Source organism: Nycticebus coucang, chromosome 3 (genome assembly GCF_027406575.1).
Source record: "Nycticebus coucang isolate mNycCou1 chromosome 3, mNycCou1.pri, whole genome shotgun sequence".
Lineage (NCBI taxonomy): Eukaryota > Metazoa > Chordata > Mammalia > Primates > Lorisidae > Nycticebus > Nycticebus coucang.
Window position 1 is genome coordinate 95,117,952 of NC_069782.1, and position 18,557 is coordinate 95,136,508.

Sequence of the window (18,557 nt, forward strand, 5' to 3'; positions counted from 1 at the left end):
ATATATTTCTTGCCCTTTACTAATTGGTACTCTTCATAATTGCTTATTAATTAATCTTCAAATCAGTTTTAGATTTCAACAATATCTCATATATAAATTTTGGGGTATAGGCCAAAAGCATTGAGTTGGTATACAAAGGTCATGAAAATTATGATGGTTAATGAATGCAGGCCACAATTGCTATCAGATGTCTAAGCTTAATACTTTGCTCTGGAGAAAACTATTATGACTGATAAATTATTTCTATAGCTGTAACAGACACAAGATCTAATTCAGTTTGCTCTTCCTACTTCACTTAAACTTACATTTTTTGCCCTTTTAAATCATGTTCATCAATTGCTTCGAAGTATTAGTATCAGCAGTTTAATCCAAACACAACAATAACAACAACAGTAATCGGAAGGAACTAACATTTACTGTGTTTTAGATACTGCTTAACACAGTATCTAAACTGTTTGCTAAGTATCTGTTTGCTATGTTTTAGATAATGTGCTTAACACAGATTATTATCTCATTCAATTCTACTAACAAGTATATAAACCAGGAGTTGGCAAACTGCCGCTGTTGGGCCAATTGCAGCCAACTGGTTGTTTTTTCTTCCTTCCTTGTCTTTCTTTTCTTTCCTTTTTTTCCTTTTCTTTCTTTCATTATTTATTTATTTATTTATTTATTTTACCAGCCCTGGAGCTAAGAATGGTCTTTACTATTTTGCCTCTTAGTCTGGAAAGTTTAACATATTTTCTATTTTTTAAGAAAAAATTTACTGATAATTGACCTTTAAACTCACCATTACTTTCTTTTTCCTCTTCCAGGGACACTAGGCACTCAGAATGCTGCAGGGTTTGACATCAGTCATAGACTTTCCTATAAGATAGCCTCTAACAAAACCAGGCTGTCCTGAATCCCTAGTAATAGAATTGTTTACCTTTATACCAAGAAGGTCGGGAAAGCACCAAAATCTGCATGTAGCGTTTGTCCAGGCAGACTTCGAGGGCTTCATGCTGTGAGACCTAAAGTTCTTAAGAGGTTGTCTAAAACAAAAAAACATGACAGCCTGTGGTAGTTCCGTGTGCACCAAATGTGTTTGTAACTGGATCAAGTGTGCTTTCCTTGTGAAAGTGTTGAAGGTACAAGCACAGAGTCAGAAAGCTCAATAAGAAAATGAAGCTTTTTTGAGTAATAAAAATTAAAAGACTTAAAAAAAGAAAAAGAAAAGTTTCCTATTCCCTGGTATAAAGGCACATCAGTGGACATCCAAAAAAACTAGCACTGTTTTGAAGGTACTTAGTACATGGCACATAAATTTTCAGAAAAACAATATCATGACTCACATATATTCTATACAAATATAGCCCATGTTTAGCTTCCACATAATGCTCTACACCAGGGATCAGCAAATTTTTTCTATAAAAGGACAGATGGCCAGGTGTTTTGGGCATGTATGGTCTCTCTGACACCTATTGAACTCTGTTATAATTCAAAAGTTGTCATACATAAATGAATGAACATGGCTCTATCCATGAAATTATTACAGATACTGAAATTTGAATTCCATATAACTTTTATGTGTCAAAAATATTTTTCTTAAAATATACACACCTCTTAAAAATATACAAACCATTCCCTGTTCATGGGCTGACCAGCAACAGGCAGTTGGTAGAAGATGACTGACCTCTGCTCTATACTTAACAGCAGTGTAGGGCATTAAAAATAAAGGTGGGGGCAGCATCCTGAGGCTCAAAGGAGTAGGGCACTGGCCCATATGCTGGAGGTGGCAGGTTCAAACCCAGCCCTGGCCAAAACTGCAAAAAATAAACAAATAAAATAAAGGTGGAACATAACCTTTTACTGAAAGAACTTATCTTGTTAGGGAGAAAACATTAGTGGAAAATGTCTTTTAAATATATTCATTGTATATAATCATGTATAAAATTATTTGCCTCAAGCTAAAAGTACTCTAAGATTATCAGTAAGAGCATGAAGTGTCGTGGAGAGAATATGGAACTCAGGAAAGTAAATCACAATATGTTCTGAGTTTCTCCATTTCATTCCTTTTCATCTCCTGTGTAAATGAAATCGTATCAAGGTGAGTAGTGTCAGCTGATTGGATATGGTGGTAAACAAATAGGTGTGCTTTGCTTTATCAAAGCTCAAGTTTCTCGGCTGGGCATGGTAGCTCATGGGAGGTAATCCTAGTACTTGGGAGGCTAAGGCGAGTGGATTGCCTGAGCTCACAAGTTCAAGACCAGACTGAGCAAGAGTAAGACCCCATCTCTAAAAATAGCTGGGTGTTGTAGCAGGCGCCTATAGTCCCAGCTACTTGGGAGGCTGAGGCAAGAGAATTGCTTGAGCCCAAGAGTTTGAGGTTGCTATAAGCTATGATGCCACAGCACTCTACCAAAGGTGACAAAGTGAGACTGTCTCCAAAAAAAAAAAAAAAGCTCAAGTTTCTCTCTGTGGAACTTTAAAAACGTTCCCCATGCCACTCCTTCTTCAAATCATTGGCTAGGTAGGCAGAGCTTGCCACTACAATAGCAAGAGCCACTCAAAGCCCAGAGCCTGAAGGACCTGTCTAGTTCACTATACCCAGACATAGCAATGACGTTCAGACTTCACAGAAAGGAATAATATTAAGTCACACAGAATATTTTAAAATGTCCTTCCTACTTAACTATGATTACTCTAAATTCTCCTGATGTATTCATCATTTTATTGTGAAATTCATCTGCTCTCTACTGATTTTAAAACTGGTTAATTTTAGAGCATCATATAGTCTGTGCTTTGTGATTATTTTTGAACTGTTCTAAAACTAAAACTTACCAATTTAGATCTGTTGGGTATCCTGGGATACGGTATGTGTGAAAGACATGACAAAATGAAGTTGAAACATGAGCTCCTGGCTAGAGTCCAGCCATCTGATGATGGAAATTCAAACTATAAAAATCTAGGCCTCACTCTTTTTATTTCAACCCATATAGGAGTAATATATATTTTACTTCTGCTGCATGCACATTTGTGGAAATTCCTGTTCATGAGCAAACAAAAATGAAGCCAAATATACCACTGGATCTCATTTTAATATATCAAAATTTCTCTTCATGATTATCATTTTAGAAGAAAAGAAATTATTCATTATTCTGGCTTCTTATGAAAACCAAGAATGTGCTTAGCATATTAGACATTTAGTAACTATGCTGTTTATGGAATTGGTCTTACAAAAAACAATTTACAAAGGAAAATGCCAGAATGTGTGGAAGCAATGGAATATATAATTATTTCCAAAAGGATAAAAATAATCTTACTTATATAAAGTCAAAGACATATCAAGTATCCTGTCGGACTATAATGAAATAAAACTGGAAATCAATACCAAGAACTTTGGACACTAGACAAACAGATAGAAATTAAGTAACATGCTCCTGAACAACCATTGAGTCAGTAAAAAAATTAAGATAGGAGTCAAAAAATTTCTTGAAACAAATGAAAATGGAAACATAACATTCCAAAACTTGTGGGGTACAGAAAAAGGAGTGCTAAGAGGGAAATTTATAGCAATAAATTCCTACTTCAAAAAGGTAGAAAGTTTTCAGATAAGGAATCTGAAGATATACCTTATAGAGCTAGAAAAGCAAGAACAAACCAAACCCAAAGTTAGCAAAGGGAAAGAAATAAAGATCAGACCAGAACTAAACAAGATAGAGACTAACAAAATTGAAACATTTGAAAAAAGGTTGGTTCTTCAGAGAGATAAACAAAATTGATAAACCACTAGCTAGAGACTAACCAAGAAAAGAGGACAAATGACCCTAAGACAGGCATCCTCAAACTTTTTAAACAGGGGGCCAATTCACTGTCCCTCAGACCGTTGGAGGGCCAGACTATAGTTTAAAAAAAAAACACCTATGACCAAATTCCCATGCACACTGCACATATCTTATTTTGAAGTAAAAAAACAAAATGGGAACAAATACAATCACACCGCTTCATGTGACTTGCGGGCCGCAGTTTGAGGACCCCTGCCCTAATAAGTCTTTTTTTTTTTTTTTTTTGTAGAGACAGAGTCTCACTTTATGGCCCTCAGTAGAGTGCCGTGGCCTCACCCAGCTCACAGCAACCTCCAACTCCTGGGCTTAAGAGATTCTCTTGCCTCAGCCTTCCGAGTAGCTGGGACTACAGGCACCCGCCACAACGCCCAGCTATTTTTTGGTTGCAGTTCAGCCGGGGCCGGGTTTGAACCCACCACCCTCGGTATATGGGGCTGGCACCTTACCGACGGAGCCACAGGCGCTGCCCCCTAATAAGTCTCTTAAAAAAGAAAAGCCCAGGACCAGGTTGATTCACAGCCAGATTCTGCCAAACATTCCATTTGCCTTTGATTGCTAGTTTTACTCCATTGTAGTCTAAGAAGATACTTGATACAATTCTGATTTTTAAAAATTTGTTGAGATGTTTTGTGGCCTAACGTGTGGTCTATCCTGAAGAATGTTCCATGTGCTGATGAAAAAGAATACGTATTCTTTTTCTGTTGGAATGTTCTGTAAATGTCTGTTAGGTTCATTTGATCTATCCAATTCAAGCCCAATGTTTATTAATTTCCTGCTTAGATGATGTGTCTAGTATTGAGAATGGGGTCTTGTTCAATATTATTATATTGCAGTCTGTGTCTCTCTTTAGATCTAGTAATATTTCCATTCTGAATCTGGTTGCTTCAGTGTTGGGTGCATATATATTTAGAATTATTATATTTTCTTGCTGGATTGATCCCTTGATCATCATATAGTGGCCTGCTTTGCCTTTGCCTTTTTTCTTTCTTTTTTTTTTTTTTACTATTTTTGACTTAAAGTCTGTTTTGTCTAAGTATAGCTGCTCCTGCTTTCTTTTCATTTCTGTTTGGATGAAATATCTTTCCTATTCCTTTTAGTCTGTCTCTTTACAGTTAAAGAATATTGTTTTTCTAGGCAACATATATTTGAATTATGGGTTTTTAATCTAATCAGTCCATATTGTTTAAGTGTTGAAACTATTGATGTTCAAGATTGTCATTGAGTATAACTTCTATGGAAAGTAGTATGTAGATACCTCAAAGAACTAAAAGTAGACCTACCATTTGACCCAGCAATCCTGCGACAGGGTATCTACCCAAAGGGAAAAAAGTCATGTTATGGAAAAGACACTGGCACTTGAATATTGCAGCACAAGTCACATTGCAAAAATTTGGAATCAACTGAAATGCCCATTGATAAATGAGTGGATTAGTAAACTGTGGTATATATACCACTCATGGAGCGCTACTCAGCCATAAAATAAAGGTGAACTTATACTTTTTATAACAACTTGGATGGAACTGGAAACTAGCCTTCTAAATGAAGTAACACAAGAATGGAAAAACAAACACCACATGTGCTCGCTATTAAATTGGAACTAGGCTGGGTGTGGTGGCTCACACCTGCAATCCTAGCACTCTGGGAGACCAAGGTAGGTAGATTGCTTGAGCTCAGGAGTTTGAGACCAGCCTTAGAAAGAGTGAGACCAGGTCTCTAAAAAGTAGCCAGACACTGTGGCTGGTACCTGTAGTCCCAGCTACTCAGGAGGCTGAGGCAGGAGGATCACTTAAGCCCAAGAGTTTGAAGTTGCTGCGATCTATGACACCACAGCTCTCTACTAAAGGCAACAAAGTGAAACTCTGTCTCAAAAAAAAAAAAGAAAAGAAAAACTGGAACTAACTGATTAGCACTTTTATGTTCATATGGTAGCAAAAATCATGAAAATCAAGCAGGTGCGGGGGAAAGGAAATATGTAAACTCACACCCAGTGGATATAAGTCACATTATCTGGTTGATGGGCAGACTCATAACTATAACTCACATTGTATAAAGGCAATTTACATATCCCAAATGTCTGTACCCCTATAATATTCTGAACATTTAAATAAAAAGAATGTTATGTGAGGTTTTGTTCCTGTCATATTGTTAATTATTTTCTCATTGTTTTGTATATTTTTTGTTCTTTTCTTTTCCTCTTATTGGTCATTGTGGTTTAGTAATTTTCTGTAGTAATACCATTCAAGTCTTTTTTTCTTCTTTATTTGGGTTTGCTTGACCAGCATTTGTTATACTTTCAGGTGTTTTTATAATGGCAAATGCCGTCCTTTCATTTCTAGGTGTAGGACTCCTGTACGCATTTCTTGTAGGACTGGTCTAATGGTGATCAATTCCCTAGCTTTTGCTTGTCGGAGAAAAACTTTATTTAACCTTCATTATGAAGAATAATTGTGTTAGATAATAGTATCCTTATCTAGCAGGTTTATTTTTTTCCCTACTTCAGCCCATTGAATATATTATCCTATTCTCTTTAGTCTGTTAGTCTGATGGGAATTCCTTTATCAATGACTACACATTTCTCTTGCTGTTTTTAGATCTCTCTGTCTTTGACTTTAGACAGTTTGGCTGAAATGTACCATGGAAAAGACCTTTACTATTGTGTATCTATTTGGAGATCACAGAGCCTCCTGTATCTGGATGTCTAGATCTCTTGCTAGATTACTTTGTTAAACAGGTTTTCTAACTTTCATTTTCTCTTCACCTTCTGTGACCCTGATAATTCAAATATTGGGTGACTTTATAGTGTCCCATATGTCACAAAGGTTTTGCTCACTTTTTAAAATGTTCTCTTTAGTAAATTATTTCAAGAATGGAAATGGATTCAATACTAATTTGAAACTAGTAGATGAACGACTACAGGCCTACATGAGAGAAAAACACAATTAAATTCAAGGGATATATAGCACACTTCTTGGCCGAAGGACTCAACTTCAACTGAGATGCTACCTAACAAATGCAAACAATGTAACCCAATAGTGTGTACCCTTATATTAAAAAAGAGAGAGAGAGAGATCGTCTTAAACCAGTGAGAATGGCTATTATTAAAAAGACAAAAAAATCTGTGTAATAGATGTGGGTGAGGGTGCGGAGAAAAGGGAACTGTCATACACTGGTGTTGGGAATGTAAATCCGTATGGAGAACAGTATGGTGATTTTGCAAAGAATTAAAAATAGAACTACCATAAAATCCAGCAGTCCCACTGCTGGGTATCTACTTAGAGGAAAAGAGATCAGGATAAAAATGGATACCTAGACTCATGTTTATTACAATACCATTTATAATACTAAAGATATAGAATTAGGGCGCACCTGTGGCTCAAAGGAGTAGGGCGCTGGCCCTGTATGCCAGAGGTGCTGGGTTCAAACCTGGCCCCGGCCAAAACTGCAAAAAAAAAAAAAAAAAAAATAGATATGGAATTAATCTGAGTGTCCACCAATGAAGGATTCGATAAAGAAAATATGGCAAGAGGGACTTTACCTAACAATTGCAATCAGTGTAACTGGCTTATTGTACCCTCAATGAATCCCCAACAATAAAAAAAAAAAAAAGAAAATGTGGTATATATCCATACGTATATACTAGTAAGTCTTAGAAAAAGACTGAAATAGTGTCTTTTGCAGCAACATATATGTAACTGGAGGCCAACATATTAAGCAAAACAATTCAGAGAAAGATAAATACTGCATGTTCTCACTTTTAACTGGGAGCTGAGTAATGGGTACACATGGAAACTGTGGAGTGATAGACAATGGAGGTTCAGAAGGGTGTGAGGAGGATGGATGATGGGAGGTTGGTTGGTGGTTACAGTGTGTGTTGCTCTAGTGATGGATATACTGAAGGCCCTGACTTCATACTGCAATATATCATTGTAGCAAAAGTGAACTTGTACCCCACAAATACATAGTAAATAAAAAGTAAATGGAAAAAATAAAAAATTAATAAAATTTAAAAGAAAACCAATACATGCTCAGTAACTAGTATAATTTATAGTGATGATTAAGACAGAAGATAGATCCAAGTTACTATAATCTCTCTCATATCTGATTAAATAGAACTATACTTTCTTTTGGGGGCTTATATTAGCCTGCATTGTTGAAAAATATAAGTTTTTGATAAATTTTTAGGGTAAATTCAAATGTTAAACAAAGGAATCTCTAAATTTTTCAGGAATCGCTGGGATTTCTTAACTAAATTATTAAGTTTCCATTTACCAAGTCTTATTTATCAATCTTAAAATTATGTATTTGATTTAGTTACTGTTTTGTCTTTTGACAAAATTAATTTGACAAAATCGATTGCCTTTGTCTTTAAAACAAGTCTTTCACTTCTTCACTGTGAGGCTTAAAATGAGACTGTTCTTTCAATATTTATGTACTTTTACATTAATTTTTGTGTAGACTCAAGAAAAAAGGCAATTGCTGTCATTAAAAGATTGTTAGACATAATATTAGAAAACAGCCATTTAACCCGCTGAGCCTTAGCTTTCTCATTCATAAAAAGGGAAGGATAGTGTTTATATCACACTATGTACATTGAATGATCATGAAAGTTTTTTTGTTTTGTTTGTTTTTTAGAGAGACAGAGTCTCACTTTATTGCCCTTGGTAGAGTGCTGTGACGTCACAGCTCATAGTAACCTTCAACTCCTGGGCTTAGGCAATTCTCTTGCCTCAGCCTCCTGAGTAGTTGGGACTACAGCCACAACAACAGTTATTTTTTGTTGCAGTTTGGCGGAGTCAAGTTTGAACCTGCCACCCTTGGTATATGGGGCCAGCACCCTCCTCACTGAGCATGGCCACTGCCCGATCATGAAAGTTTTTTGAAGAAAAGTTTAGGAATTACATTAGTGATAACAATATTTCTAGCATTCATTGTTTCTATGCTGGGAACAAAGGGTTTGGGTAGAGAAATGAAAGGGGAAATCATTCCATATGAAGGTCATCTGAGTATCATTTTCAGACTGCACATACTATTTTTTTCTCCTTTCATTTTCCATGTTCTTCCTACCCTCAAAAGTTGGGCCTATTAGAATCTCTTAACAGGTAACGGGGCGGCGCCTGTGGCTCAGTCGGTAAGGCGCCAGCCCCATATACCGAGGGTGGCGGGTTCAAACCTGGCCCCGGCTGAACTGCAACCAAAAAAAAAAATAGCCAGGCGTTGTGGCGGGTGCCTGTAGTCCCAGCTACTCGGGAGGCTGAGGCAAGAGAATTGCTTAAGCCCAGGAGTTGGAGGTTGCTGTGAGCTGTATGATGCCATGGCACTCTATCAAGGGCCATAAAGTGAAACTCTGTCTCTACAAAAAAAAAAAAAAAAAAAGTTCTCTGTAGAATCTCTTAACAGGTAGTAAGATTAGCTTAAATTACTTCATCTACATTTCCTACACTCCATTTCCAACAATTTTAATAACTGATCTAATCCACCCTTCTTCATTTGGCAGGTAAAGAAATAAAAATAAAACAAGGTGAAAATAATTTCTTTCAACTTGAAATTATGAAATTCTTGGCCTATCTACTTTATGTCAGTATTTGCTTATAAACGACAGGAATTCCTAGTAAGTCTCAGGCTGTCCTCACATGCGCTTTCGGTTTTTTACAAAAGCACATGGTAAAACATTTTTCAAATTGTATTGAAGAGCATAAAATGAAGAACATAAATCTGTTTCATCTTCTCCCCTCCTCGCCCCCCAGTTCATGTCACAGAATCAACCACTTAAAAATTTTTAAGTTAAGTTTGAGTTCTTCTGGGTATTACCCTGGTAAGTTAAAATCGGTGTTAATACAGTAAGCCACAAGCCACGTGTGCCTATTGAATACTTGAAATGTGAAAAGTATGAATTGAGATGTGCTGTAATTATAAAATATACCCCAGATTTTCAAAACTTAGCATCATTTTAAGTAGTAATCAAAATATTAACAATATGTTTTATATTTTATACTATCTTGAATATATTCAGTTACATACTAAAGTTAATCTGACTTGTTTTTATCTTTTGTTTTTAATTTAATTTTTTTAATTAACAATTTTGCATATTTATGGATGCATAGTGATGTTTTGATACTTATATAGTGATCAGGGTAGTTAGCATATCTACCATCTCAAACATTTATTATTGTCTTTGTGTTGGGAAAATTTAATATCCTCTTTCTAGCTATTGGAAACTAATATGTTAATTGTTTACTATAGTAATGCTATAGTGCTGTAGAATACTAGAACTTATTCCTCCTATCTAGTTGTAATTTTGTATCTTATCCCTTCCTTTCCCTTACTGCTTCCCACCCTCTAGTATCTTCTCTTCTCCTTTTTACTTCCTTGAAATTAACTTTTTATAGCTTCCACTTAGGAATGAGAACATGCAGTGTTTTAACTTTCTGTTTGGGGTTTATTTAACTTAATGTAATGTTTTCCATTTCCATCCATGTTGCTACCAATGACAAGATTTCTTTTTTTTTAACTTTTTAAAGGCGATTGCTTGAAAATTTTAAATTATAAATGTGACTTGCATTTGTTACTCACATTGTATTTCTGTTGGACAGTGCTGTTCTAGTTAATGTGTATATATCTCCCTTAGTTGATGTACCATATTCCACTTACTAGACATCTGATTCTAGTCTGATTCTTATTCCTCTGTAAGGACATAGGAAAGTTTTTTCTGGAAACTTAGGATTTTCTTATCCTTATCTGAAATTTCATAAGCATACACTCAAGTATAGGTAGTTTTTGCTTGTCTTTTTTAGAATAGAACACTTGGAAAGGTCTTTAGTTCTGACAAAGTTTTTGCTAATATTTATTGGATTATTTATTCCCTATTTCTGATTAAGAAAAGGATTGCAAACCTCAGATTGCATCTCTGTTCTTCTATAGTTCTGTCTTTTATTTTCTAGTTTCCATTTGTTGTATTTTTAACAGTAGTCTGCGAGGGATTACCTTATCCTCTTTTGACCATATATTAAAAAATAGGGATAGATAGGCAATTAAAGTTTTAATTGTCTAAAATTCTTTATTGTTCTCTGTTCTTTCATCATAAGAAACCCATGCTGCCTTTGTGACTGGTATTGTTTTTAATATCTGTGAGGTTTCAAATTGCTGTTGTTTTAAAAACGTCCTTCTGCTTTCAGAGTTATCTGTTTCTTTTACCGCCAAATGCTTCAGTTAGTTTAGGTCTGGCTTCTAGAAGATGAAGCGCATTTCGGATGAGGAGACTATATAACCAAATGTGTAGAAGCAGAAATACAAAAAGCTTTTTCTAGGAGCCCTGATAACCTGATTATTATAGTACAGTGGGTATAGGCAAGATCATGGCCTGAACTAGCATGAGTACAAGGAGAAGGGAAAGAAAAGAACTGATATGCCGGAAAGTAAGTATAATTGGAAGCTGATTTTGCCATTCTCCAAACTCCCATAGCACTCGCTCACTGAACTAATTATGTGCTCCCTTGTAATGTTAATTAATTAATTATTTTTGCAGTTTTGGGCCGGGGCTGGGTTTGAACCCTCCACCTCCGGCATATGGGGCCAGCGCCCTACTCCTTTGAGCCATAGGTGCCGCCTGTAATGTTAATTATTATATTCATATGTCTTTCTAGTAAATTGTAACTCTTCAAGAAAAGGACTATACCTTATTTATTCATTCTTTTGTAGATATATATTGGTCAAGAATTGTTCCAAGTGCTAGAGATAAAGCAGGATGCAAAGACAAAAATATCCCTGCCCTCAAGTCCACTGAGTATATTTATTATATCTTTCATACTGTTCAGAATTCAAAGCTAGGCATTCCTGAGTAAATATTTATTATTTAACCCATCTTTAAAAGGTAATATTAAGATTATCTATTTGTGTGTGTTTAGATGTGTTGCAGTAGTTCTTTTGGTATTGAACTCTTAACTTGATACAGAAAGTTAATACACATACTATACATGCAGATAGTAGTATGTACTGGATAGTACTAGTGGAAATTAGTATCCATCATCTTAATTAGAGGAATATAACATCTTAGTGTAATGAAAAGGATACCACTCTGGAAGGAGTCCGAAGTTCTAGTTGAGGGCTGTGCAATAACTGACTGGGTTTGCAGATGCAACTTTTACCTTGTTTACCTTCTCAGAGCCTTACTCTTCTTATAAAGAGGCCAGTATCTTTTAGCACTGATACTTTGAGTCTGAAAGTGGGGCAAAATATTAATTCCTGTGACCTTTGAAGAAATGTGGCTAAACTATATAATATATTTAATTGAATGATTGGAAACAAAAGTGAGAGCTGACATTTTATGTTTTACTTCAGTTATGATCAGTGGCTAAATATTTTTTTTCTTCTCTTTTTTAGATTTGGGTCTAGATCAATATATAATAAAACGCTTTGATGGAAAGGTAAGTAATTGTGACATTTATGTATATATCCTGTTGTTTATTAAGATTTTATAAGAAAATTTTTAAGTTTCTCCAGAATTATGTATAAGAGATCCCTGAATACTTGTTTATCTTATTAAAAAAGCATGCTTAGTTGGGGTATCTGTGCTGCCAAATGCTTCTACAGAAAAGAATCAAGCAGAAAGTTCTGTGTTTTTCCAGATAAGGTAATTTTCATGGATTGCCTTCTGTATATATGAAGGGGTAAGTCAATGTTAATTTTTGAATGTTAACTCAGTAGTCATCATAAAGGCTTATCAGCTCCCCCAATATCCTGTTTGCATTTCTTAGAGAAAGAACACTTACCTGATATGACCTTCCTCAAGCTTTCTGATGCTTTATAATAATTGTAACAAGAAAAGTACAAAAATCGTTACAGTCCTTTTGTAATAATTATGAAGAACACTCCAGATTTGCATATGCTTTCATTATACTTATTTTTAATTCTTTATACTTGAATAAATCATGTAAGAAATCATTCTTATGGCGGCGCCTGTGGCTCAGTGAGTAGGGCGCCGGCTCCATATGCCAAGGGTGGTGGGTTCAAACCCAGCCCCAGCCAAACTGCAACAACAAAAAAATAGCCGGACGTTGTGGTGGGCGCCTGTAGTCCCAGCTGCTCCAGAGGCTGAGGCAAGAGAATCACATAAGCCCAAGAGCTGGAGGTTGCTGTGAGCCGTGTGACGCCACGGCACTCTACCAAGGGCAGTAAAGTGAGACTCTGTCTCTACAAAAAAAAAAAAAGAAAGAAAAAGAAATCATTCTTAGATATAGAAAATGAAATTTTACATTTTATTAATCTCAGAAAGTAGTCAGTTAAACATGTTTTTCCCTTTCAGGATAAATTCTCCAAAAAGAAAGCATTATACAGGGTCAGAAAGGAAAATATATGGTCAATTTTAAAGAGGAGGAAGAAAGCACATCAGAAGGAAGAGCAAGCCAGGCATCGCTCTATAAATCGTAAAGAAAAGGAAATCAGAATGAAAATCATGAAGTGGCTGAAAAAGGCAGGATCACAAAAGAGGGTCTAGTTGGGGGAGAGATCAGGGTTCGTAGAAATTGATTTTGCAGGAATATGTCAATTCTTGTGTGATTACATGAAACTCTATACCCTGGTAAGGTTAAGAATAAGGGTCGAGCTATTTGGCCCAAGTGCAAAGAATGAATAGCTGCCTTAAATTTGGGAGAACTCAGCTAAGCCTACCTACCTAAAACTTACCTTTCCCATTCAGGTGTCACAGTGCTTAAAAGGCCTCCATCTGTGAGTATCCTCTTTTTAAAACCACATATTCTAATAGAAAAAATGATTAAAAAGAAAGGACCTTGAACTAGATGTTAGGAGACATAGGCTCAAAGTCCTGACTGCTCTGGGGCAGCCATGACTTCTCTCTGATCTGTGCAAAATGAGCAGCAGATTTACTTGTTACAGGAGGTATTTCCATTCCTAGAGATTTCTTAAATATAAAATCCCTAATGATAATAACTCATGTTTGTTAGGTGGTTTTTAACTTTTTCTTTTTAAGGAAACACTTGATCCACTTGATACTAAAAATTTGCAGCTTTTGGCATAACTGATGAGCTTTATCTTTGTTTCAATTACATTAAATTTATGAGCTCTACATTTCTTATCATTAGTATTCTCGTTTCCACTTGTTTTTATAAAATAGCAAGAGTAAAATACAATAAAACATTTAAGTATTTGAGTACCTACCTTGCTGTGGAGACAAAAATGGCAGTTACTTATTTTTTGTGCACTGAAGCATAGATTCTGAAATTCGAATAGGAAAGGCAAGCTTTAGGAATATCAGCATGTAATACTTGAAAGTATGACTTACATAAAAGTCAGGAATGTCAGGCGGCGCCTGTGGCTCAAAGGAGTAGGGCGCTGGCCCCATATGCCGGAGGTAGCGGGTTCAAACTCAGCCCCGGCCAAAAACTGCAAAAAAAATAAAAAGTCAGGCATGTAAAAGCTGACTTTATGGTAACAAGGGAATGAGGTCTCAAAAAGGAAAGAAGAATAAGAGACTCACATTAGAAGGTATAGAATTGAACTAGTGACCTTGAGCCAGCTAGCTTGTCCCCTAGCAATGATCATACAATCTGGATTTCCCTTCATCTACTTTATTATATGCACGTTGAATCCCTTTTCTGGGTTCTTCATTTAAATCCTTTATTAATCTCCATCAAAATGAATTCTTGAAGTCTTATTTTAGAGTGAAGGTTAGACTTCTTAAAATGTGATGTTTATGATTTATATCTTTATGAATTATCATTTATTTCACATGAAATTAAGAAATCCTGTTTTAAAACCTTATGCTTGAAAAGTGGGAATTGATTAATTTAAAAGTTTCAGTGTTTTTTTAACATGTGGAGTCCTTCACTTGATTCTAACAGTTAATACATATCCAATATTGATCTTATTTTCTTTAGATTTTTGTTATTCTTTTATTCAATCAGATAATCTTAATTCTTAAATAACTTCTAGAATATGTAAATCCTAAGACAATTTCATGATTTAAAAAAAAAAAGATGATAGTGAATTTCATGCATTGTGTCCAGAAATTTAGTTAAATTTAGATTTGCTTTGATTTTTAAATGGGTGATTTTCTCTCCTTTTCTCTCTCTCTCGCCTTTTAAATTGAAAGACAGACAAGCTAGGAAATACTGACAGAAGGAATTATTTATTCCCATTATCTTAGCTGCTATTGTTTTAACTTTTAATATACCATTTAACAAATCCATCATTGACAGGTAACAAACACTAGCTTATTTTATTGTTTTCTTTTCTTTTTTTTTTATAGATCAGAGTCTCACATTATGGCCCTTGGTAGAGTGCCATGGCATCACACAGCTCACAGCTCACAGCAACCTCCAACTCCTGAGCTTAAGCGATTCTCTTGCCTCAGCCTCCTGAGTAGCTGGGACTACAGGCGCCTGCCACAATGCCCGGCTATTTTTTGGTTGCAGTTTGGCCGGGGCCGGGTTTGAACCCGCCACCCTCGATATATGGGGCCGGTGCCTTATTGACTGAGCCACAGGCACCGCCTTTATTGTTTTCTAATGGAATTAAACTTTAGCCTTTTTGTCTCAAAAGTGAGAACAAATATAAAAGTAATAACATTTTCCTGGGATGTTTTTCATTTGTACTTATATTTCATAGAACCTCCAGATACAAAGTAGAAAACAATGGTCCGACTGATATTGACAAGTAATTGAGTAGTTGTTTTATGCTTTGCTGTCATCTTTCCTTCTGATCTAATTAACTAGAAAATTCTTTGTAGGAAGTAAATGAACATTCCTATTTCTACTCATAGTCAATGAAAGTGAAATTTGATTAACCAGCTTTTAAATTTTGGCATGAGTCCTTTTTCAGAGCCCATAACTACCTTATGTTAATGAAAGCTAATCATTTACTCCAAAAATACTAGCAATTTCCTTTGTAGAAAAGTCATGAAATACAATTTTCTTTACACTTGCATCATCTATTGCATTTCCAAATTATCTACTATCACAGGCCTGTATAAAAAATGGTAAAAGCTATGGTTACCATTGATTTTAAGAACATATTTTGTTGGCTCATCACCTATAGCTCAGTAGTTAGAGCGCCGGCCACATGAACCGGGGCTTGCGGGTTCAAACCCAGCCCGGGCCTGCTAAACAACAATGACAACTATAACAGCAACAACAACAACAAAAATAGCCAGGTGTTATGGCGGACACCTGTAGTCCCAGCTACTTGGGAGGCTGAGGCAAGAGAATCACTTCAGCCCAAGAGTTTGAGGTAGCTGTGAGCTATGACGCCATGGCACTCTACCAAGGGCAAAAAGTGAGACTCATCTCAAGAAAAAAAATAAATAAAAACAACTTTAAAATTCACACCCTATTTTCAAGTAACAAAAAATTGCCTATTGAAACTAATCATCTGTTGTCATTATTCTACCGTGTATTTCTTTTTAGGAAAATAGATTTGTTATTCTTTCCTCCCTATCACTTCTTCCCCTCAGTCTATCCCTGCACATATCAGAAATACGGTCTCTGAATTGAGTTTTTTCATTGTTTGTAATTACAATTACCTTAGAATCTTGATGCTCTCTCCAACTTGGAAGAATTAACATATATTTTATTTTCATCTCCTTTATGATCTGTAGAGATAAAAGCATACTCAAGGCTTGGCACCTGTAGCTCAGCAGCTAGGGTGCCAGTCACATACACCAGAGCTGGTGTATTTGAACGCAGCCCAGGCCTGTCAAACAACAATGACCAACCAAAAAATAGTCAGGCGTTGTGGTGGGTGCCTGTAGACCCAGCTACTTGGGAGGCTGAGGCAAGATAATTGCTTAAGCCCAAGAGTTTGAGGTTGCTGTGAGCTGTGACACTACGGAACTTTACCCAGTCTGACATAGTGAGACTGTCTCAAAAAAATAAAAAAAGCATACTTAAAACCTAAAAAGGAAAGTATTGATTATAGTGTTTATAATGGAAAATATAATTAGCATAGAAGCAGATGGAAACCATACTTAAAAACAAAACTTTAATATAACCAAATGCTTTTACTTGCATATAGTTAAAAGTCGTTTTTAAAATATTGATAAATGAGGCCAGGTGTGGTGGTTCATGCCTATAATCCTAGCACTCTGGTAGGCCAAGGCAAATGGATAGTTTGAACTTCAAGACCAACCTGAATAAGATGCCATGGCACTCTACCCAGGGCAACATAGTGAGACTGTCTGGAAAAAAAAAATTATTTTGATAAACGAACTTTTGGGAGAAATTATTGGTTTCTCTAAGGAGAGTGTGGGCCTATTTTTTCCTATAATGTAATAATGCTTAGTGCTTTATTTGAATTATAATTATTTACTTCATATCACAGATAAAAGTCTGGAATAAGGTCAACTATAGTATTACTCCTTGACTTGTATAGTTAATTAAGTTGTTAAGGGATTTCCTGTATTCTGACAGTGAAAATATGGAAGATTGAGCACATGTAAATAAGGAGGTGGAGGACTGAAAGTTTCCTGGGGCAGGGTTTGATGAATCTCCACATTTATTTGAATTGCTTTGCTTAAATTTAGATAGTAAGTTATAATGTTCTTCAGAAATGTAATTAATTCTGCATTATTAATTAGCCACTCCCCCCACACCCCTCTCTCTCTCTCACTCAACTTCCAGAGACTTGAAACCAGTCAAGTCTAAATTCATAATGAGAGGCCAGGCCCAATGGGTCACGCCAGTAACCCTAGCACTTTGGGAGGCTGGGTGGGTGGATCGCTTCGGCTCAGGAGTTCAAGATCAGCGTGAGCAATTTCAAAAAAATAGGCCAGGTGTTACGGTAGATGCCTGTAGTCCCAGCTACTTGGGAGGCTGAGAAAAGAGGATCACTTGAGCCCAAGAGTTGGAGGTTGCTGTGAGCTATAATGTCACAGCACTCTACTGAGGGCAAAGAAGTAAGACATTGTCTCCAAAGGGGGAAAAAAAATCATAATGAGTTAATGTATTTATTCAGGTGTTTTTGTTAATAAGTATTAATGGTGGACAGAATTTTATCATTTTTGCATATGATTCACGTTTTCATTTGCCCTGTTAATCCCATCTTTGAAGAAGGATATATTACTTTTGTTCTCTTTTTAAATAATATAATAGTAAATTCTTGCTTTAAAAAAAGTATAGCAGATTCCAGGAGACAGCACAAGGTGTTTTAGTTCCTTGAAGCCAGAATTCCCTTACAGATATTTTATAGTCACATGTTATGTTGAGGGTAACATTTCATTTTAAAGAAAGAAAATAAGACATATACAAATTTTAATACTCCAATTTAGAAATCAGGGTGTCAACTTCACTGTTACTTGCTCCATTATTTTTTCCACATGCTATGAAAACTAATTGGCATTTTGAAAAGTGCTTTCTTTTTTGTTTTTGAAATCCTTACTCTAAAAGTGGGCACTGTCACGTATATTTTAAAAATTGGATTTTTTTTATTTTTTATTTTTTTATTAGTATAAATCATAGCTGTGTACATTAACGCGCTCATGGGGCACCATACACTGGTTTTATAAACAGTTTCACACATTTTCATCACACTGGTTAACATAGCCTTCCTGGCATTTTCTTAGTTATTGTGTTAAGACAATTATATTCTACATTTACTAAGTTTCCCATGTACCCTTGTAAGATGCACCACAGGTGTAATCCCACCAATCACCCGCTGCCCATCCTACTCCCTCCCTCCCCTCCCTCTCCCCCTTCCCCATATTCTTAGGTTATAACTAGGTTATAG

At 35.9% G+C, this 18,557-nt stretch overlaps 1 protein-coding gene across 3 annotated transcripts in view; it reads left to right on the plus strand.

The window, feature by feature from the left end:
* Positions 1 to 18,557, plus strand: part of MICU1 (mitochondrial calcium uptake 1) — a 255,844-nt gene that overhangs the window by 95,409 nt on the left and 141,878 nt on the right. For all 3 annotated transcript variants that reach the window (XM_053586212.1, XM_053586213.1, XM_053586210.1), the window contains exon 5: positions 12,201 to 12,244. In XM_053586212.1, the coding sequence (XP_053442187.1) occupies positions 12,201 to 12,244 (44 nt within the window). The remainder of the gene's footprint in view (positions 1 to 12,200; positions 12,245 to 18,557) is intronic.